General features: G+C 47.5%; 1 protein-coding gene across 1 annotated transcript; it reads left to right on the top strand.

Moving 5' to 3' along the window:
* Positions 1–1,132: 1,132 nt before the first annotated feature.
* On the top strand, positions 1,133–15,012 carry LOC103235276 (killer cell immunoglobulin-like receptor 3DL3). Its single transcript, XM_037992046.2, is given in 12 exon segments — positions 1,133–1,166; positions 2,058–2,093; positions 2,813–2,867; positions 2,869–2,987; positions 2,990–3,091; positions 4,541–4,840; positions 6,387–6,578; positions 6,581–6,671; positions 9,345–9,397; positions 13,649–13,753; positions 14,216–14,268; positions 14,368–15,012. Coding segments are annotated over 12 exon segments (1,419 nt in total). The 3' UTR covers positions 14,647–15,012.
* Positions 15,013–17,161: the final 2,149 nt, after the last annotated feature.

The raw sequence follows: 17,161 nt of genomic DNA, 5'->3' as shown, positions 1-17,161 counted from the left end.
ATGCTACACTTTATGTAACCTTATACAACCCCTTAAAATTTGGTAACCTAAGCCCTCTGATTTGTTATTATAGGTTACTTAGTTTGCTTTTTTTTTTTTTTTTTTTTTTTTCCTTGAGACAGACTCTTCCTCTGTCACCCAAGCTGGATTTCAGTGGCACAAGCTCAGCTCACTGCAACCTCCGCATCCCAGGTTCAAGCAATTCTCGTGCCTAGGCCTCTTGAGTAGCTGGGAGTACAGATGCCCGCCACTGAGCCCCACTAACTTTTGTATTTTTAGCAGAGACAGGGTTGCACCATGTTGGCCAGGCTGGTCTTGAACTGACGACCTCAAGTGATCCACCCACCTCAGCCTCCCAAAGTGCTGGGGGAAACTTGATTTTCTATCGTATTGTTACTGGATATTCCTGTAAAATTTAAAATGAGAGAGGGAGAGAGACAGAGAGAGAGCGAACCAGGGAGGGAGAGAGACAGAGAGAGAGCGAACCAGGGAGGGAGAGAGACAGAGAGAGAGCAAACCATGAGTCTGGAATCTGGAATCTTGGGTCATGAGGCAAATTCTAGATAAAACGACAAAATCCAGAATTTACATGTTGTGTTTTTTGCTAATAAAGTAGGATTCTAAGAGCATAAATAACTGCATAATCCTTCACTGGGAATTTAAATCATTTTCACTCTTTCTGGTTTAGTACTAGAAATTCAAGAAGGAAGATTAGACTGACTTTTTGTCGCAATTACTCTGATAATGTTAATAGTATCTGTTAGATATTTTGCACATTACACATGAAGAAGAGTTTGAATCTCAGATAAAAACAACAAAAATACATCAAAAGTCTTTAATGTAACCCAGAATTCCATCATCTTGTGTTGGAAAGATTGGATCTGAGACGTGTTTTGAGCTGGTCATAGTGAATGAAGCAAGGTGGCAATTGTAGTCACAACAATTTCCAGGAAGCCATTTTCTGCTCTTGGCTGGAGGCCCGCTGGGCGTCATGCAAGGTAGGAAGAGCCTGTGTACGTCACCCTCCCATGATGTGGTCAGCACGTCAACTGCATGGGCAGGGCGCCAGATAACATCCTGTGCGCTGCTGAGCTGAGCTGGGGCGCGGCCGCCTGTCTGCACCGGCAGCACCATGCCGCTCATGGTCATCAGCGTGGCGTGTGTTGGTGAGTCCTGGAAGGGAATTCACAGAGGGAGCGCTGAGTGGAGATCTGGGCCCGGAGTTGAGATATGGGCCTAGAGGTGGAGATATGGGCCTAGAGGTGGAGATATGGGTCTAGAGGTGGAGATATGGGCCTAGAGGTGGAGATATGGGCCTGGAGTGGAGATATGGGCCTGGAGTGGAGATCTGGGCCTGGAGTGGAGATCTGGGCCTGGAGTGGAGATATGGGCCCGGAGTTGAGATATGGGCCTAGAGGTGGAGATATGGGTCTAGAGGTGGAGGTACGGGCCTGGAGTGGAGATATGGGCCTGGAGTGGAGATCTCGGCCTGGAGTGGAGATCTGGGCCTGGAGTGGAGATATGGGTCTGGAGTGGAGATATGGGCCTGGAGTGGAGATATGGGCCCGGAGTTGAGATATGGGCCTAGAGGTGGAGATATGGGCCTAGAGGTGGAGATATGGGTCTAGAGGTGGAGGTATGGGCCTGGAGTGGAGATATGGGCCTGGAGTGGAGATCTGGGCCTGGAGTGGAGATATGGGTCTAGAGGTGGAGATATGGGCCTGAAGTGGAGATATGGGCCTAGACGTGGAGATAAGGGCCTAGAGGTGGAGATATGGGTCTAGAGGTGGAGATATGGGCCTAGAGGTGGAGGTATGGGTCTAGAGGTGGAGGTATGGGCCTGGAGTGGAGATATAGGCCTGGAGTGGAGATATGGGCCTGGAGGCTGGGTCTCTGCACAGCTGAGAGCCCTGTTCTTGGGGACAGGTAGGCAGTGAGTGTGAGTTTACCTTCAGCCCAGGAAAAGCCTGGCTGCCAAGACTCACAGCCCAGTGGGGGCAGCAAGGGAGGCTTAGTTTTCCTGCAGATGGATCGTCCATCATGATCTTTCTTTCCAGGGTTCTTCTTGCTGCAGAGGGCCTGTCCACATGAGGGTGAGTCCTTACCCAAACGTTAGGGTGTCCTCTCTCCATGTAAGAAGATTTTCCTGAAACAGGAGGGAAGTCCTGTCCAGGAGTCTCTCATCAATTAGGAAGAGGGGACGCTCGGATACTCAGCCCACAGTTCTGACCTCGCCCTCCCCAGCCTTTCTTTCCCTTGGCAGAGTCAAGTTCTGTGGGGACCAGGGTGAGACTGGGGTGCTCAAAGCTGGGGTGTGGAGGGGGGAAGTGCTAGGAACAGCAGGACCTCTGAGGACATAGGTGTTACTCACACACTTGAGTGTTTCCATGACGGTAGGGCCTGCAGTGTGGCTGCTGCCATTCTACCAGAAGAGGTGGGGAAACCACAGCCATGGCCCTGACATTCCAAATCTGCTGATGGGGGCTCAGCTGTTTATTTTCGTTCAGGAATCGGCTGATATTCCATTCACAAAGGACATGCCCTCCACCCCGTGTCTGCCTTGTGTTGTTTTATGTGAGTGATCTTGCAGTATTAAAATCTAAGAGTCGCTTACTCAGCACTTGCTCAAAGTTCTCAGCTAACAGTTTGTTGCAGGGAGATGCCATGTCTTTGCGGGATGGGTCCTTCCTTTAGCCCTGGGCACCCAGGTGAGGTAGGAGCCATAGAAACGTGGAAAGCGAGGAGAATCTTCTGAGCACACGGAGGGTGGGGCGGCTCCTCCTCTCTAAGGTGGCACCTCCTTCTCCCCAAGGTGGTCAGGACAAGCCCTTGCTGTTGGCCTGGACCAGCCCTGTGATGTCTCCAGGACGTGACTCTTTGGTGTCACTCTTATCTTGGGTTTAACAACGTCAGTCTGTACAAGGAAGATGGGGTGCCTGTTCCTGAGCCCTACAACAGAATATTCTGGAACAGCTTCCTCATGGGCACTTTGATCCCACACATGCAGGGACCTACAGATGTCCGGGTTCACACCCACAATCCCCCAAAGGGTGGTCGCCTCCCAGCAACCCCCTGGTGATCATGGTCACAGGTCAGAGGGCTCCTGTCTGGGCTTCTCCTTGTCCCACCTCCCGAACCCCAGAGCTTCTGCTGGGGGTGTCCGTCAGGATTTGGTCACCCAGGCCCTGACTTTATTTGGGGTGAAGGGGGATTGAATACATGGAGATCGGTGCTGTGATGGGAAGAATAACTGTCCCCAATGATGGCTACATTCTAATCCCTGGAGCCTGTGACTATTTATGCTATAGGGCAGGGGACTGAAGGAGAAGACGGAGCTCTGGTTGTTGATGAGTTAACCTTGAGATGGGGAGATGGCCTGAACTGTCCCGCTGGGCTCAGTGGAATCACAAGGGACCACACGAGAGGAGAAGGAGGAGGGCAGTGGGGATTAGAGCAGCATAGTGGGAGACTCCATCTGCTCTGAAGGTGTAGGAAGCCCATGGGCCACCAATGCAGGTGACCTATAGAGGCTGAAAAAGTCAAGGAACTGATTCTCCCCTGAGACTCCAGAGGGAACGCAGCCCTGCAGATGCCTTGATTTTAGCCCAGGAAAAACAGGGTCCGATTTCTGTCTCCAGAAGTGGAAGGGGTCAGTGTGTTCTCTCCTGCTGCCTTGCTTCTGATAATTTTCTACAGCGGCAACAGGAAACCAACACTGGAATCCAGGTCATGGACAAGTTAAGAAGTGGCCCAAGGATAGCCGGGCGTGGTCGCAGGCACATGTAATCCTAGTGACTCGGGAGGCTGAGGCAGGAGAATCGCTTAAACCCAGGAGGCAGAGGTTGCAGTAAACCGAGACCACACCTCTTCACTCCAGCCTGGGCAAAGGAGTGACTCTGTCTCCAAAATTAATTAATTAAAGAAGCCAAACAAGGAAAAGGTTTTCAACCCCGAGATCAGCAAGGGCAGGACGCTGATACCATCACCAGGTTCGATCCACATAGGGAGGGGCTGATAGTCCTCGAACCAGCACCAGGAACCACCCTATGGAAGCTGTCACCATGGAGAAGGCACAGAGATGGCAAGAGCGGCTCCCAATCCCCACCAGAAACAGGGAGTGTGGACACTGGTGCCTGCCTTACTGATCAGTTCATACTTCCTGCCAAGGACTCCAATGTGTCCAAAAGAGATTGAACCGGGCTGCTAAGAGCCTGGACATGCAGCCTGTCTTGGTTCCTCTTCCACCCCCACGTAGACAGCCGGAAAGAGATTAGTGCGAAATAGATACAGCAGCCCAAGAGATGAGGCTGAGCCCAGTGGGAAGGGAATCATGGGCTACTAGAGACAGAGAGACAGAGAAGAGGGAGGGAGACAGATGGAAGGACCTGCACCGGGAGTTAAGGGCACAGAAAAGAACATGGAGACACAGAGAGGAAGGAGAGAGACAGACACCAGGGAGGGGAACCCTCCCTCATTCTGGATCCTGTGGATGAGATAAAAAAAGAGAGACGCCTTCTAAACTCACAAATTCTCTTTCTAGGAGTCCACAGAAAACCTTCCCTCCTGGCCCTCCCAGGTCCCCTGGTGAAATCAGAAGAGACAGTCATCCTGCAGTGCTGGTCAGATATCAAGTTTGAGCACTTCCTTCTGCACCGAGTGGGGAAGCTTGAGGAGCCCTTGCGTCTCATCGGAGAGCTCCATGACGGGGGCTCCAAGGCCAATGTCTCCATCAGTCCAGTGACACCTGCCCTGGCAGGGACCTACCAATGCTACGGTTCTTTTACTCACTCCCCCTATGAATGGTCAGCCCCCAGTGACCCCCTGGACATCGTGATCACAGGTGAGAGTGTCCGGACCTTCTTCTCATTGTCACTGGGACACAGAGTGAATGATCCTGGACTTGGAGGCCCAGGTGGTTGTAAGGAAAATGTGCATGGGATTCTTATGGAGAGAGACTGACTTGGTGAGGTCTGTACCAACAGAGACAGAGAAGCAGGAGACACAAGCACAGACCAGGTGTCGTAACAGAGGACAGACACAGGGGCCATACAGGGAGGTAGAAAACAGAGAAAGAGTTAAAGGGGACACCCAGACAGACAGACATGTCCCAGAGAGAGGCGTCCTTCCGTGCTGACTTTGTTCAGAGACCTGGCACAGGTTAGAAGTTTCATTTCTGTGTTACCTCCACAATGTGTTCTCTACCAGGAGAACCCAAAGACACCCACATTTCTGACCTGAGTCAGCCCCTGTGGCCTCAGGCCTTGTGGCACCTACAGATGCCGTGTTGATTCTGACACCTCTGCCTTGTGTGCAGGAGAGAGTCATCATTCCAGGATATCATGGCCCCAGAACACCAACCCCTGTATGCTGTGTGAACTTGGGGTCCCCACACTGGATTCTGAGGCTCATATTCCAAATAACCCCACATATGATAGGATTGCTGAGAGACATAGAGAGAAATCAGGGACATCAAAAAGCAAAGGTGTAAACACACAGAATGAGCCAGTAGAAGGGGATTGAGAGACTCACAGACACATAAAGAGAAAAGAGGGCAGAGAAGTGGAGAGAATGATGGAAGGGAGCAGAGAAAAGCTCCAAAATTAGAGTCCTGAGGGAGAGGCACAAGGACAGAGAAAGCTGGAGATGTGGGGATGAATTACAGAGATTCCAAAGAGAACTAGAGAGACCAAGAGGCAGAGAAAGACAGATGATAGATGGATAGATAGATATAGAGAGATGATAAATAGTTAGGTGATAGATAATAGATAGGTTATAGATACATAGATGATGATTGCTTGTTTCATTGATTAATAGATGATACATAGAGATGATGATGATCAAGATAGATAGATAAATATATGATACATCGAGAGAGAGAGAGAGGCAGACAGAGAGAGAAATCAGAGAGAGAGAGATGGTACATTGATACAGATAACAGGTGATGGATGGATAGATAGACAATTGATAGAGAGATAAATAGATGATACATAGATATAGATGACAGATAATTTATAGATAGACCCTGAATAGATCAATAGATCAGTAGATAACATATAGAAATATACAGAAAGTTATGAACAGGACACAAAGTGAGAAACTTAGAATTAATAAAAAGTAACATCAAGTCAACAAATCCAAGGAGAGTCAGAGAGAAGAAAACAATACAAAAAGGGAAACCACACCTCGGGCTGGGGAAGTGAGGTCAGAGACCTAGAGACACAGAGAAGGTGGAAGGAGGAAACAGACATGAAGGGAGACGGGGTGGAGGATGAGAGACAGAGAGAGCATTAGGTCATAGAGCAGGTGCAGTGAGTTCTCAGCTCAGATGTGAAGGGAGCAGTGACAAGGAAGAACCTCCCTGAGGAAACTGCCTCTTCTCCTTCCAGGTCTATATAGGAAACCTTCTCTCTCAGCCCAGCCGGGCCCCACGGTTCGCGCAGGAGAGAACGTGACCTTGTCCTGCAGTTCCCAGAGCTCATTTGACATGTACCATCTGTCCAGGGAGGGGGAGACCCGTGAACTTAGGCTCCTTGCAGTGCCCAGTGTCCATGGAACGTTCCAGGCCAACTTCCCTCTGGGACCCATGGAGGGACCTACAGATGCTTCAGCTCTTTCTGTGCCCCACCCTTCAAGTGGTCAGACCCGAGTGACCCACTGCCCATTTCTTTCACAGCTGAGGAAACGCCATGCCTGTCCCATGTCTTATGATCCCAGAGCCATAGCTGAGGAGCTTCCTGCTGATGATGGAGAGAAGCATGGACAGGTTCAGAGAGAAGACCAAGCCTCAGTGTGAGGGTGGGATCAGGACGCAGGATGGCAGAGAGGGCACCTCCAAACCCTCCTGCATGGCCGGCGTGGTGGTCCACGGTCAGGGCTCGAGGCACCCAGGCAGATGGAGAAACTGGTCAGGACAGACCCAGAGGAGGGAGACTGGGCTCAGTTTGGGGAGATCAGAGGTTCCCTCAGCCCCTCAACCTTACCCATTTCCCAGAAGCCCTTCCTGGCCTCTCACCCACAGAGAGATGTCATCACCAGCAACCCCTAGGGCCATTTTCTCTTTGTTTGAAAAATTATTTATTGAGGTTAAATATACCTATATAGTTTACCACTTTTAACATTTTTTTTTTTTTTTTTGAGGCGGAGTCTCTTGCTCTGTCCCCTATGCTGGAGTACAGTGGTGCAATCTCGGCTCACTGCAACCTCCGCCTCCTGGGTTCAAGCAATTATCCTGCCTCAGCCACCTGAGTAGCCGGTACTACAGGCATGCACCACCACGCCAGGCTAATTTTTGTATTTTTAGTAGAGACAGGGTTTCACTATATTGGTCGGGTTGGTCTCGAACTCCTGACCACGTGATCCGCCTGCCTCAGCCTCCCGAAGTGCTGGGATTACAGGTGTAAGCCACCATGCCAAGCCACCTTTACCATTTTTAAGTGTAAAGTCTAGTGGTCATAAATACATTTATACATTTATGTGTGTGTGTGTGTATATATATGTGTGTATATATATGTGTGTGTGTGTATATATATATTTTTTAACCTTCCTCCCTTTTCTTCCTGGCCTCTGGTAGCCACCATTCTACTCTCTACCTTCATGAGATCCACCTTTTAGCTCCCGCCTATGGGTGAGAAATGGAAATGTTTGTAATGAGCTCCAGTTCCATCCATGTGGCTGCAAATGTCAGGATGTTATTGTCTCTATAGATGAGTAGTCTCCACTGTGTGTATGTACTACATTCTCTCTATCCATTCACCCACTGAGGGGCAGGTAGGTTGTCTCCACATCTTGGCTACTGTGAACTGTGCTGGACCAATCATACGAGTGCAGATATCACTTCGATGTACTGATTTCCTTTCCTTTGGATATAAACCCAGTAGTGAAATTGCTGGATACTATGAAAGTTCTCTTTTTAGTTTTTCGTTTGTTGTTTTTGCCTTGGTTTTTGAGACCGTTTCCCTCTGTGCCCAGGCTGGAGTTCACGTGATGCGATCTTGCAACCTCCACCTCCTGGGTTCAAACGATTTTCCTGCCTCAGCCTCCCTAGTAGCTGAGATTACAGGTGCATGCCACTATGCCTGGCTACTTTTTGTACTTTTTAGTACAGATGGGGTTTCCCCATGTTGGCCAGGCTGCTCTCAAACTCATGACCTCAAGCGAGGTGCCCGTCTCGCTCTCCCAAAGTGTTGGGATTACAGGCATGAGCCACCATGCCCAGCCTCTTTTTAGTTTCTTAAAGAACTTCCATACTTTCTGCATAATGGTTGGTCTGTTTTTTGCTTTGATTACTTGTGTTTTTAAGGTTTTAAACAAAATGTCTTTCCTCAGACAAATGTCCTGGAGCATTTCCCCAAGACTTTCTTCTACGTGTTTCATAGGTTCAGCCTTAGACTCACATCTTTAATCCATTTTTTTTATTATTATTATACTTTAAGTTCTAGGGTACATGTGCATAACGTGCAGGTTTGTTACATATGTATACTTGTGCCATGTTGGTGTGCTGCACCCATCAACTCGTCAGCACCCATTAACTCGTCATTTACATCAGGTGTAACTCCCAATGCAATCCCTATTTTTGTGTATGGTGAGAGGTAGAGGTGCAGTTTCATTCCTCTGCATGTAGATATCCAGTTTTCCCTGCACAGTTTATTAAAAAGTCTGTCCTTTCCTGATTGTAAGTTCTTGGCACCTTTGTCAAAGTCCATCAGATGGACTGGGCATGGTGGTTCACACCTGCAATTCCAGCACTTTGGGAGGCTGAGGCAGGTGGATCACCTGAGGCCTGGAGTTCAAGATCAGCCTGGCCATCATGGTGAAACATCGTCTGTACTAAAAATACAAAAATTAGCTGAGCATGGTGGTCGGCGCCTGTAATACCACTACTCAGGAGTTTGAGGCAAAAGAATTGATTGAACCCAGGAGGCTGAGGTTGCAGTGAACTGAGATTGCACCTCTGTACTCCAGCCCGGGTGACAGAGCGAGATTCTATCTCAAAAGAGAAAAAAAAAAAAAAACCATTGGATGTAAATGTATGGATTATATCTGTGTTCTTCATTCTGCTCCGTTGTTCTATGTGCCTTTCTTTATGCCAATGCCATGCTGTTTTGCTTACTATAGCTCTGTAACATATTTTTAGATCAGGTAGAGTGACGCTCCTGTGTTCTTTTTATACCTTGAACTCTCAAGACAGTGGGCGTCACATACAATCATTATGGAGAAAAGGATCCCAGGATTCCCAGGGCCCAATATTAAATAACAGAGTGTTGGCCATGAACCAACCTCAAAGATTTCCCTTGAGTAGAGGACATGTAGCCTCATTTCCTCACCTCTCTCCTTTCTCGTGTTCTAGGAAACCCTTCAAATGGTTGGCCTTCACCCACTGAACCAAGTTCCAAAACTGGTGAGTACAGAACCCTCTTATATCTGCTTTTGGGAACCTGGGGAGTTGGAAGCCTTGGATTCAGGCGTTGACTCAGCATCTCGCAACTCTGACATTGTGCGCCTGTCTTCCACTATCTCCGAACTGCAGATACTCCAACAGTGAAAGGGATCTGGGCCCAACACAGGGCTCAGTTAAATCTCTTAATCTCTAGTTTTATGGAGATGAGCCCTCCTACAAGTTAGAAGAATGACTACCAATCTGACATCCTTCTCAGGAAAAATGCAGTGCTTGTTCTCCCTGCATTCCTAACTGGAGGATAAATTCCTGGGGCTTGACAGAGGGAAGGGAAGGGAACATCTGATGAGGGCAAGGGGTTTTAGAGAAGCTCCACTTGTCAAGGAATGAGCTCCTGTTGGTCATGAGGCAACCCTGGCTGACTCAGCAGAGCAAGAGCCTTGCAGTAACAGAGAACAGAGCTCATGCATGCACACTTCAACTCACTGACTCATTCAGTCATGGCCCCATGCTCAGGCTCTGCAGTTGGAATCCTTTCCTACTGTTGCCATAACAAATTTCCACAAGATTCGTGGGTGAAAACAAAATGGTTTTTTAACTATCTTACAGTGCTGTAGCTCAAAGAATGAAATGCATCTCACTGGGCCAAAATCAGGTGACAGCAAGGCTGCCTTCCTTCTGAAGGTTCCAGGCAAGAATTTGCTTCTCACTTGTCCCAGCTTCTAAAGGCTCCCACATTCCTTGGCTCCTGGTGCCCTTCCTCCTTCCTCAAAACTCACAAAGACTGGTCACATCTCACATGGCATCACTCAGACCCTTCTTCCTTACCAGACTTCTTTCCGTGAATGCTGCTCTTCCTTCTTCTTCATCTTTGGAAAACTTGGGAATTCTATTGGGTTCACCAAGATGAAAATCCATCATAATCTCCCTGAAATCATCCAGGATACCCTTGTCTTAAGTTCAGCTGATTAGCAACCGTAATTCTGTCTGCAATCGTCATTCCTCCTTTCCGTGTAAAATAACGTATTCACAAGCTATGGAGGCTAGGACAGGGACATTTTGGAGTGGGACAGCATTCTCCTGCCTTCCATAAACAGGAAACAAGATGCATTTGGCCTCTGCTCTTGGGACACTGATATTGCAGATGGTCAAATGGGAGGGCAGAAAATGAAGGCACAAGTGGACCAATAAATGAATGATCCATTGGAAAGCATCTGTGCAAGAAATCTATTTGCTTGTTCGTTTGTTTATCGAGACGGAGTCTCCCTCTGTCTTCCAGGCTACAGTGCAGTGGCAAGATCTCGGCTCACTGCAACCTGTGCCTCCTGGATTCAAGTGATTCTCCTGCCTCAGCCTCTCGAGTAGATGGGATTACAGGCAACCACTACCACACCCGGCTAATTCTGTTTGCATATTTTTTGTAGAGAGGATGTTTTACCATGTTGGCCAAGCTTGTCTGAAACTCCCAACCTCAAGTGATCTGACCGTCTCAGCCTCCCAAAGTACTGGGATTACAGGTGTGAGCCACTGTGCCCAGCCAGAATTTAAAATAAATAATAGATAATGCTGAGTATATAATTTTGGGTGACAGAGGTCTCTCTAATCGGATATTTGTGACATTAATGAAAAAAATGGATTGAATCCCTGAAAGACTGGCAGAAGGATTTTCCACACACAGCTGTCAGCCTTGAAGGCACAAAGGTGAAAACAATCTTATGTGGAAGGAAGAGGCCCTGCCTGAAACGCTGGGAATGAGATGGGGAGAATTACAAGACCACTGGAGAGAGAGAAGAGCACACTGGGCACACAGGAAACTAAGGAGGACAAGGAGTGTGTGTTTTACACTCACAGCCATTATATTCACCTCAGCGTAACTAGGAATCCCTACATGATTAATAGTGACTGACATGAACATAAGGGAGGCCCAGGTGCGTAACTGGAATCTAGGAGACCGTGGAAAACGCGATTCCCGCCCCACTGGTGAAACGTGGTGCTGATTTAGACACTAAATGAATGAAGGACATGGATATAAGATATGTTTGTGAGGTAGAATCATTTGCAGGGAGGACTCGCTGGGTTTGATTTTCCTAGTTGTTTAATCCTTGCTTAATTAAATTCTTTCTGAGATTTATTCCTCCTGCATGTAAATCAATACCTGGCAGAGGAGTGACAGATAGATGAGGGGTGGTGGAAATGAAGGGACCTAATTACAACATAATATACAAGGCTGTGAACGGTTGCTCATGCCTCTAACCCAGCACTGCAGGAGGCCAAGGCAGGTGGATTCCATGAAGTCACGAGTTCAAGACCAGACTGGCCAACATGGTGAAACCCTATCTCTAATAAAAATACAAATATTAGCTGAGCATGGTGGTGCATGCCTGTAATCCCAGCTCCTACTCTGGAGGAGGAAGCAGGAGAATGACTTCAACCCAGGAGGTGGAGGTTGCAGTGAGTTGAGATCACATCACTGCACTCCAACCTGGGTGACTCAAGGAGACTCTGTCTCAAAGAATAAAATTAAGAAATGCATAAATATAATGTAACATACATGAATGACAATGGCACCTGGATTACCATCATCATTTTTCTATTTCTCTATAATTACTTCTTTGATCCTTTATCTTATCCATTAGGCAATCAACCTAAAACCTCTTCCCCATTTGCTTTCTGTGAGCGTGAGATCATATAGAAAATATGAAAGCTCCCTGAACCCACCAGCACAGGTCCTGGAATAGAGGAAGTGCTCTGCTCATCGCAAAATGCTGGCCCCCTCACCCAAATCCCCCACCTCACCCCTACTTCCAATATCACCTGTGGAGATTCAGATAGACCATGGGGAAGTAAACACTAATACTCCTTAGAGTGAGTTCAGATCTTGGAATCAGAGATCAGCACCAGCACTAGCTCCTGGTCCCCTTTCCTACTAATCCATGGAAGGACAGGTTGTTTTGAAGCAATAGATGGTGGAGGGTATTATCCTTCCCCCAGCCTCTCGTGTAGAAGAGCAACCTAATATATGACTCCCGAGATCACAAAGAGTAGCACGTTTCCAATGGGCTTCAACGCTATTTCCTGGCTGTTTGACGTAAGAGAATTCTGCTTCGCGTTTTTGATCTTGATTTCACTTTTCTTTCCTTTTCTTGGAGAATGTAAGTTGTTTGAGTCAAGAGTGCTGTGCATGTAGAAATCCTAAAGCACATTCACTGTGCATGAATCCGAGTTCAGTCTTCCCAGAGAAGACTCTTAACACATCCTGTACTGCACCTGGGGCTGTGCCAATTCCTATCACTCACCGTCACTCCAGGGAGACAGAACACACAGAGAATATGTGACATAAGCAGGTTCATTACTAACACAAAAGCAGCAAGTGACAACTGAAGGGTATATTTCAATGTGAGCCAGTCCCCCAAGGCTCAGAAAAGCTGCTCAGGACATATAGAATCACCCCATATGCAGTGTATCTGGGGGAACCCGAAAATCAGCCCAGCCTGGATTTTGTCCCCTGGAGCCACAGGAAGCACTGAGCTAAAGCACTGCATGACGTCCTCCTCTAGGAAGAACAGGAAGACAGCCCAGGCTGTTCTGGGACGTTCCTCCTGATCTCACGACGCTAATGTCTTAGTCCATTTTTGTTGCTATAAAAGAACACTTGAGCCTGGGTAACTTCTAAAGATAAGCGATTTATTTGCCTCACAGTTCCGCAGGCTGTACTAGAAGCATGGCACCAGCATCTATTTCTTGTAATGACCTCAGGCTGCTCCCATTCTGGCAGAAGGGAAGGAGGGTCTGTGTGTGCAGAGACCAGAGAGATCACACGGCAAGAGAGGGAGCAAGGGGAAGGGGCGCAATGGAGCTTCCAAGCTCTGTTTAACAACCAGCTCTCCAGGAACTAATAGAGGGAGAACTTGCTAACCCCGTCGTATGGGACAGCATTAATCTATTCATGATGGATCCACCTCCATGACCCAAATATGTCCCAATAGCCCCAACCTCCCACATTGGGGGTTAAATTTCAATGTGCTGTTTGAAGGGGTCAAACATCTAAACTAAAGCAGTTGTATCTTCAGCACATTCTATGGTTACTATGAGAGCTATAACTGAGAAAGCAGGAGAAAGCGGGGTCTCCCACCATGTGGGTGCATGTCCTAAAGAGACGTTGTATATGGCTACCTGTCAATCAAGAAATGCAAGACAATCCATAGAGAGGAACTGCTATGATTAGCTACTTGTTGGTGCCTCGTCTTCCTCCAGGTATCCCCAGACACCTGCATGTTCTGATTGGGACCTCAGTGGTCATGATCCTCTTCACCATCCTCTTCTTCTTTCTCCTACATCGCTGGTGCTCCAACGAAAAGGGTAAGTCTCACGAAGCAGAGGCCACAGACCTCCGGGCCGAGTGGGGAATCAGGATGGGAGCACGTAGGTGTGTGTTCCTCACCGGCAGGATGGTCTCTGGCCCAAGGCAGGAGCCACAGATGCAGGGCTTTCTAGAGAGAGCACCAGACACCCTGTCCCTGCCTTCAGCTCACAGACCATTGCCTGATTCTCAACTGTATCCTCATGTCCCTGCAGCCACTGACATCCAGGAGAAGGTTCCATGACAGGCAGAAAGTGGGAGGCAGAATCACTGGGATGGAAATTGAGAGCTATTCATGAGATGGGTCCTTGAACTCAGAGAGATAGAATGTCTGAGTCTGGCTGTTGGCAACTGAGGGACCTCGGGCACCTATGGCCTCCCCCTGTGTGTTGGAGTCTGAACATGAAACGAGGACCCAGAAGTGCCCTCCCAGCTGTTTTGATGACTTTTGTCTCCTACAGATGCTGCTGTAATGGACCAAGAGCCTGGAGTGGAAAGAACAGTGAACAGGGAGGTAGGTCCTCCTCACCCCAGCCTCATGGATATAGTCTTATTCCCTAATAGTCCTGAAGAATGTGAGCCTCTCCCTCACTCAACATTTCCCTCTCTCCAGGACTCTGATGAACCAGACCCTCAGGAGGTGACATACGCACAGTTGGATCACTGCGTTTCCACACAGGAAAAAATCACTCGCCCTTCTCAGAGGCCCAAGACACCCCCAACAGATACCAGAGTGTACATAGAGCTTCCAGATGCTGAGCCCAGATCTAAAGTTGACCACAGTCAGGCCTTGAGGGGGTCCTCCAGGGAGACAACAGCCCTGTCTCAAACCCAGCTTGCCAGTTCCAATGTACAAGCAGCAGGAATCTTAAGGCGTGACTCTGCATCTTAGGGCATCGCTCTTCCTCACACCACGAATCTGAACATGCCTCTCTCTTGCTTTCCAATGTCTAAGGTCCCCACTGCCTGCTGCAGAGAAAACACACTCCTTTGCTAAGCCCACAATTCTCCACTTCACTTGACCCCTGCCCACCTCTCCAACCTACTGGCTTACTTCCTAGTCCTACTGGAGGCTGCAGTCACACTGAGGAACTCACAATTCCAAACATACGAGAGGCTCCCTCTTAACACGGCACTTAGACTCATGCTGTTCCACCTTCCCTCATGCTGTTCCACCTTCCCTCATGCTGTTCCACCTCCCCCCAGACTATCTTTCAGCCTTCTGTCAGCAGTGAAACTTACAAATTTTTAAAAATAATTTCAATGTAGTTGCCTCTTCTTCAAATAAACATGTCTACCCTCATGATTTCAGTAATGTGACTCTTTTCTTGCCGGAAGTTTCCGGTGTTATCATTACTGTGTCCATGTAACCCCATCTGTTCTCCACTGGGTTCTCACCCCTGGACTCTGAGCTTCTGGAAGCAGGTGGAGCCTGATTCGTCTCCAGGACTCCAATTTCATCCAAAAATGCAGCACATAGGAGGTTCCAAGGATCGTGAATGAGATGAACAAGTGATATTCTTACTCTCTGCAGACCTGGAAAACTGGCAGAGCCATTCCAAGATGAAACATCTGTAGAGTCATAGGCCTTGTTAGTCTCATCTCCACGGGGACACATGTCCACACATCATCTTCATACTGTAAATACACAGGCGCTCCTCCAGACCTGTGGGATTTACAGGTGTTTATTAAACCAACTATAAATCAAAAATATTCAGAGAAAATATACAAAGTTTCAAAAGCAAAACTATGTTGAATGGACACAAATGGAGCAGTATGTATGCTGTGTCAGGAATTATAAATAATCTGGAGATGATTTCATGTATACATGAGGGGGTGTGCATGGGTTATATGCAATTGCTATGCCGTTTTTTTTTTTGTTTTGTTTTGTTTGTTTGTTCATTTTTCGGAGTCTCACTCTCTCACCCAGGCTGGAGTGCAGTGGTGCAATCTCAGCTCACTGCAACTTCCACCCCCCAGGTTCAAGTGATTCTCTTGCCTCAGCCTCCCTGGTAGCTAGGATTACAGGAACGTGCCACCATGCGCAGATAAATTTTTTTTCTTTGTATTTTTAGTAGAGACTGGGTTTCACTATGTTGAGCAAGCTGTTCTCGAACTCCTGACCGCATGATCCACCCAACTCAGCCTCCCAAAGTGTTGGGATTACAGGCGCAAGACACCGCGCCCAGCTTCACTGTGCCATTTCATGCAAGAGGCTTGAGCATCTGCAGATTTTGGCATCTGAATGGGGATCCTGGAACCAATCACCCAGGAATAGTGAAGGACGACTGTATATAATTTTTATTTGCCAATTTTAAAAATAAAGCATAAAAGACTGGATGTGGTGGCTCAAGCCTGTAATCCCAGCACTTTGGGAGGCCGAGACGGGCGGATCACAAGGTGAGGAGATCGAGACCATCCTGGCTAACATGGTGAAACCCCATCTCTACTAAAAAGAATTACAAAAAACTAGCTGGGTGTGGTGATGGGCGCCTGTAGTCTCAGCTACTCGGGAGGCTGAGGCAGGAGAATGGAGTAAACCCGGGAGGCGGAGCTTGCAGTGAGCTGAGATCCGGCCACTGCACTCCAGCCTGGGCAACAGAGCGAGACTCCGTCTCAAAAATAAATAAATAAATAAATAAAGCATAAAAAATGTATAACAAGATAAAAAATAAGAAGTGTTTTTATAATGTGAGGATAAGTTCAGATTTCTTTTTTCCTACTTGTAACCCTGTGGTCCTGTGTTATTTGTTGAGAAAATATTCTATTCCACCTTAAACCACATGGTAGCCTGTGTCAACTATAAATTTAGGAGCTGTATATCCACGGATGTATTTTAGACACAGTTTTCTGCCCAGTGGTTCTCTGTATCCCCTCTCATGAGGATGCTGTACTTTATATAACCTTAGAGAACCCCTTAAAATGTGGTAACCTGAGTCCTCTGTTTGTTGTTATAGGTTATTTAGTTTCCTTTTTTTTTTTTTTTTTTCCTTTCTTGAGACAGACTCTTCCTCTGTCACCCAAGTTGGATTTCAGTGGTACGAGCTCAGCTCACTGCAACCTCCACCTCCCAGATTCAAGCACTTCTCGTGCCACTGGTTTAGTACAAGAAACTCAAGTAGGAAAATTAGAATGACTTTTTGTCACAATTATTCTGATAATGTTAATAATACTTGTTAGATATTTTGCACATTACACATGAAGAAGAGTTTGAATCTCAGATAAAAACAACAAAAGTACATCAAAAGTCTTTAATATAACCCAGAATTCAATCATCTTGTGTTGGAAAGATTGGATCTGAGACGTGTTTTGAGCTGGTCATAGTGAATGAAGCAAAGTGGCAATTGTAGTCACAACAGTTTCCAGGAAGCCATTTTCTGCTCTTGGCTGGAGGCCCGCTGGGCACC

The sequence above is a fragment of the Chlorocebus sabaeus genome, chromosome 6, assembly GCF_047675955.1.
Source record: "Chlorocebus sabaeus isolate Y175 chromosome 6, mChlSab1.0.hap1, whole genome shotgun sequence".
NCBI classification, from domain to species: Eukaryota; Metazoa; Chordata; class Mammalia; order Primates; family Cercopithecidae; genus Chlorocebus; species Chlorocebus sabaeus.
The sequence above is the reverse complement of the archived record's forward strand: the minus strand, read 5'-3'. Positions and strand labels throughout refer to the sequence as shown.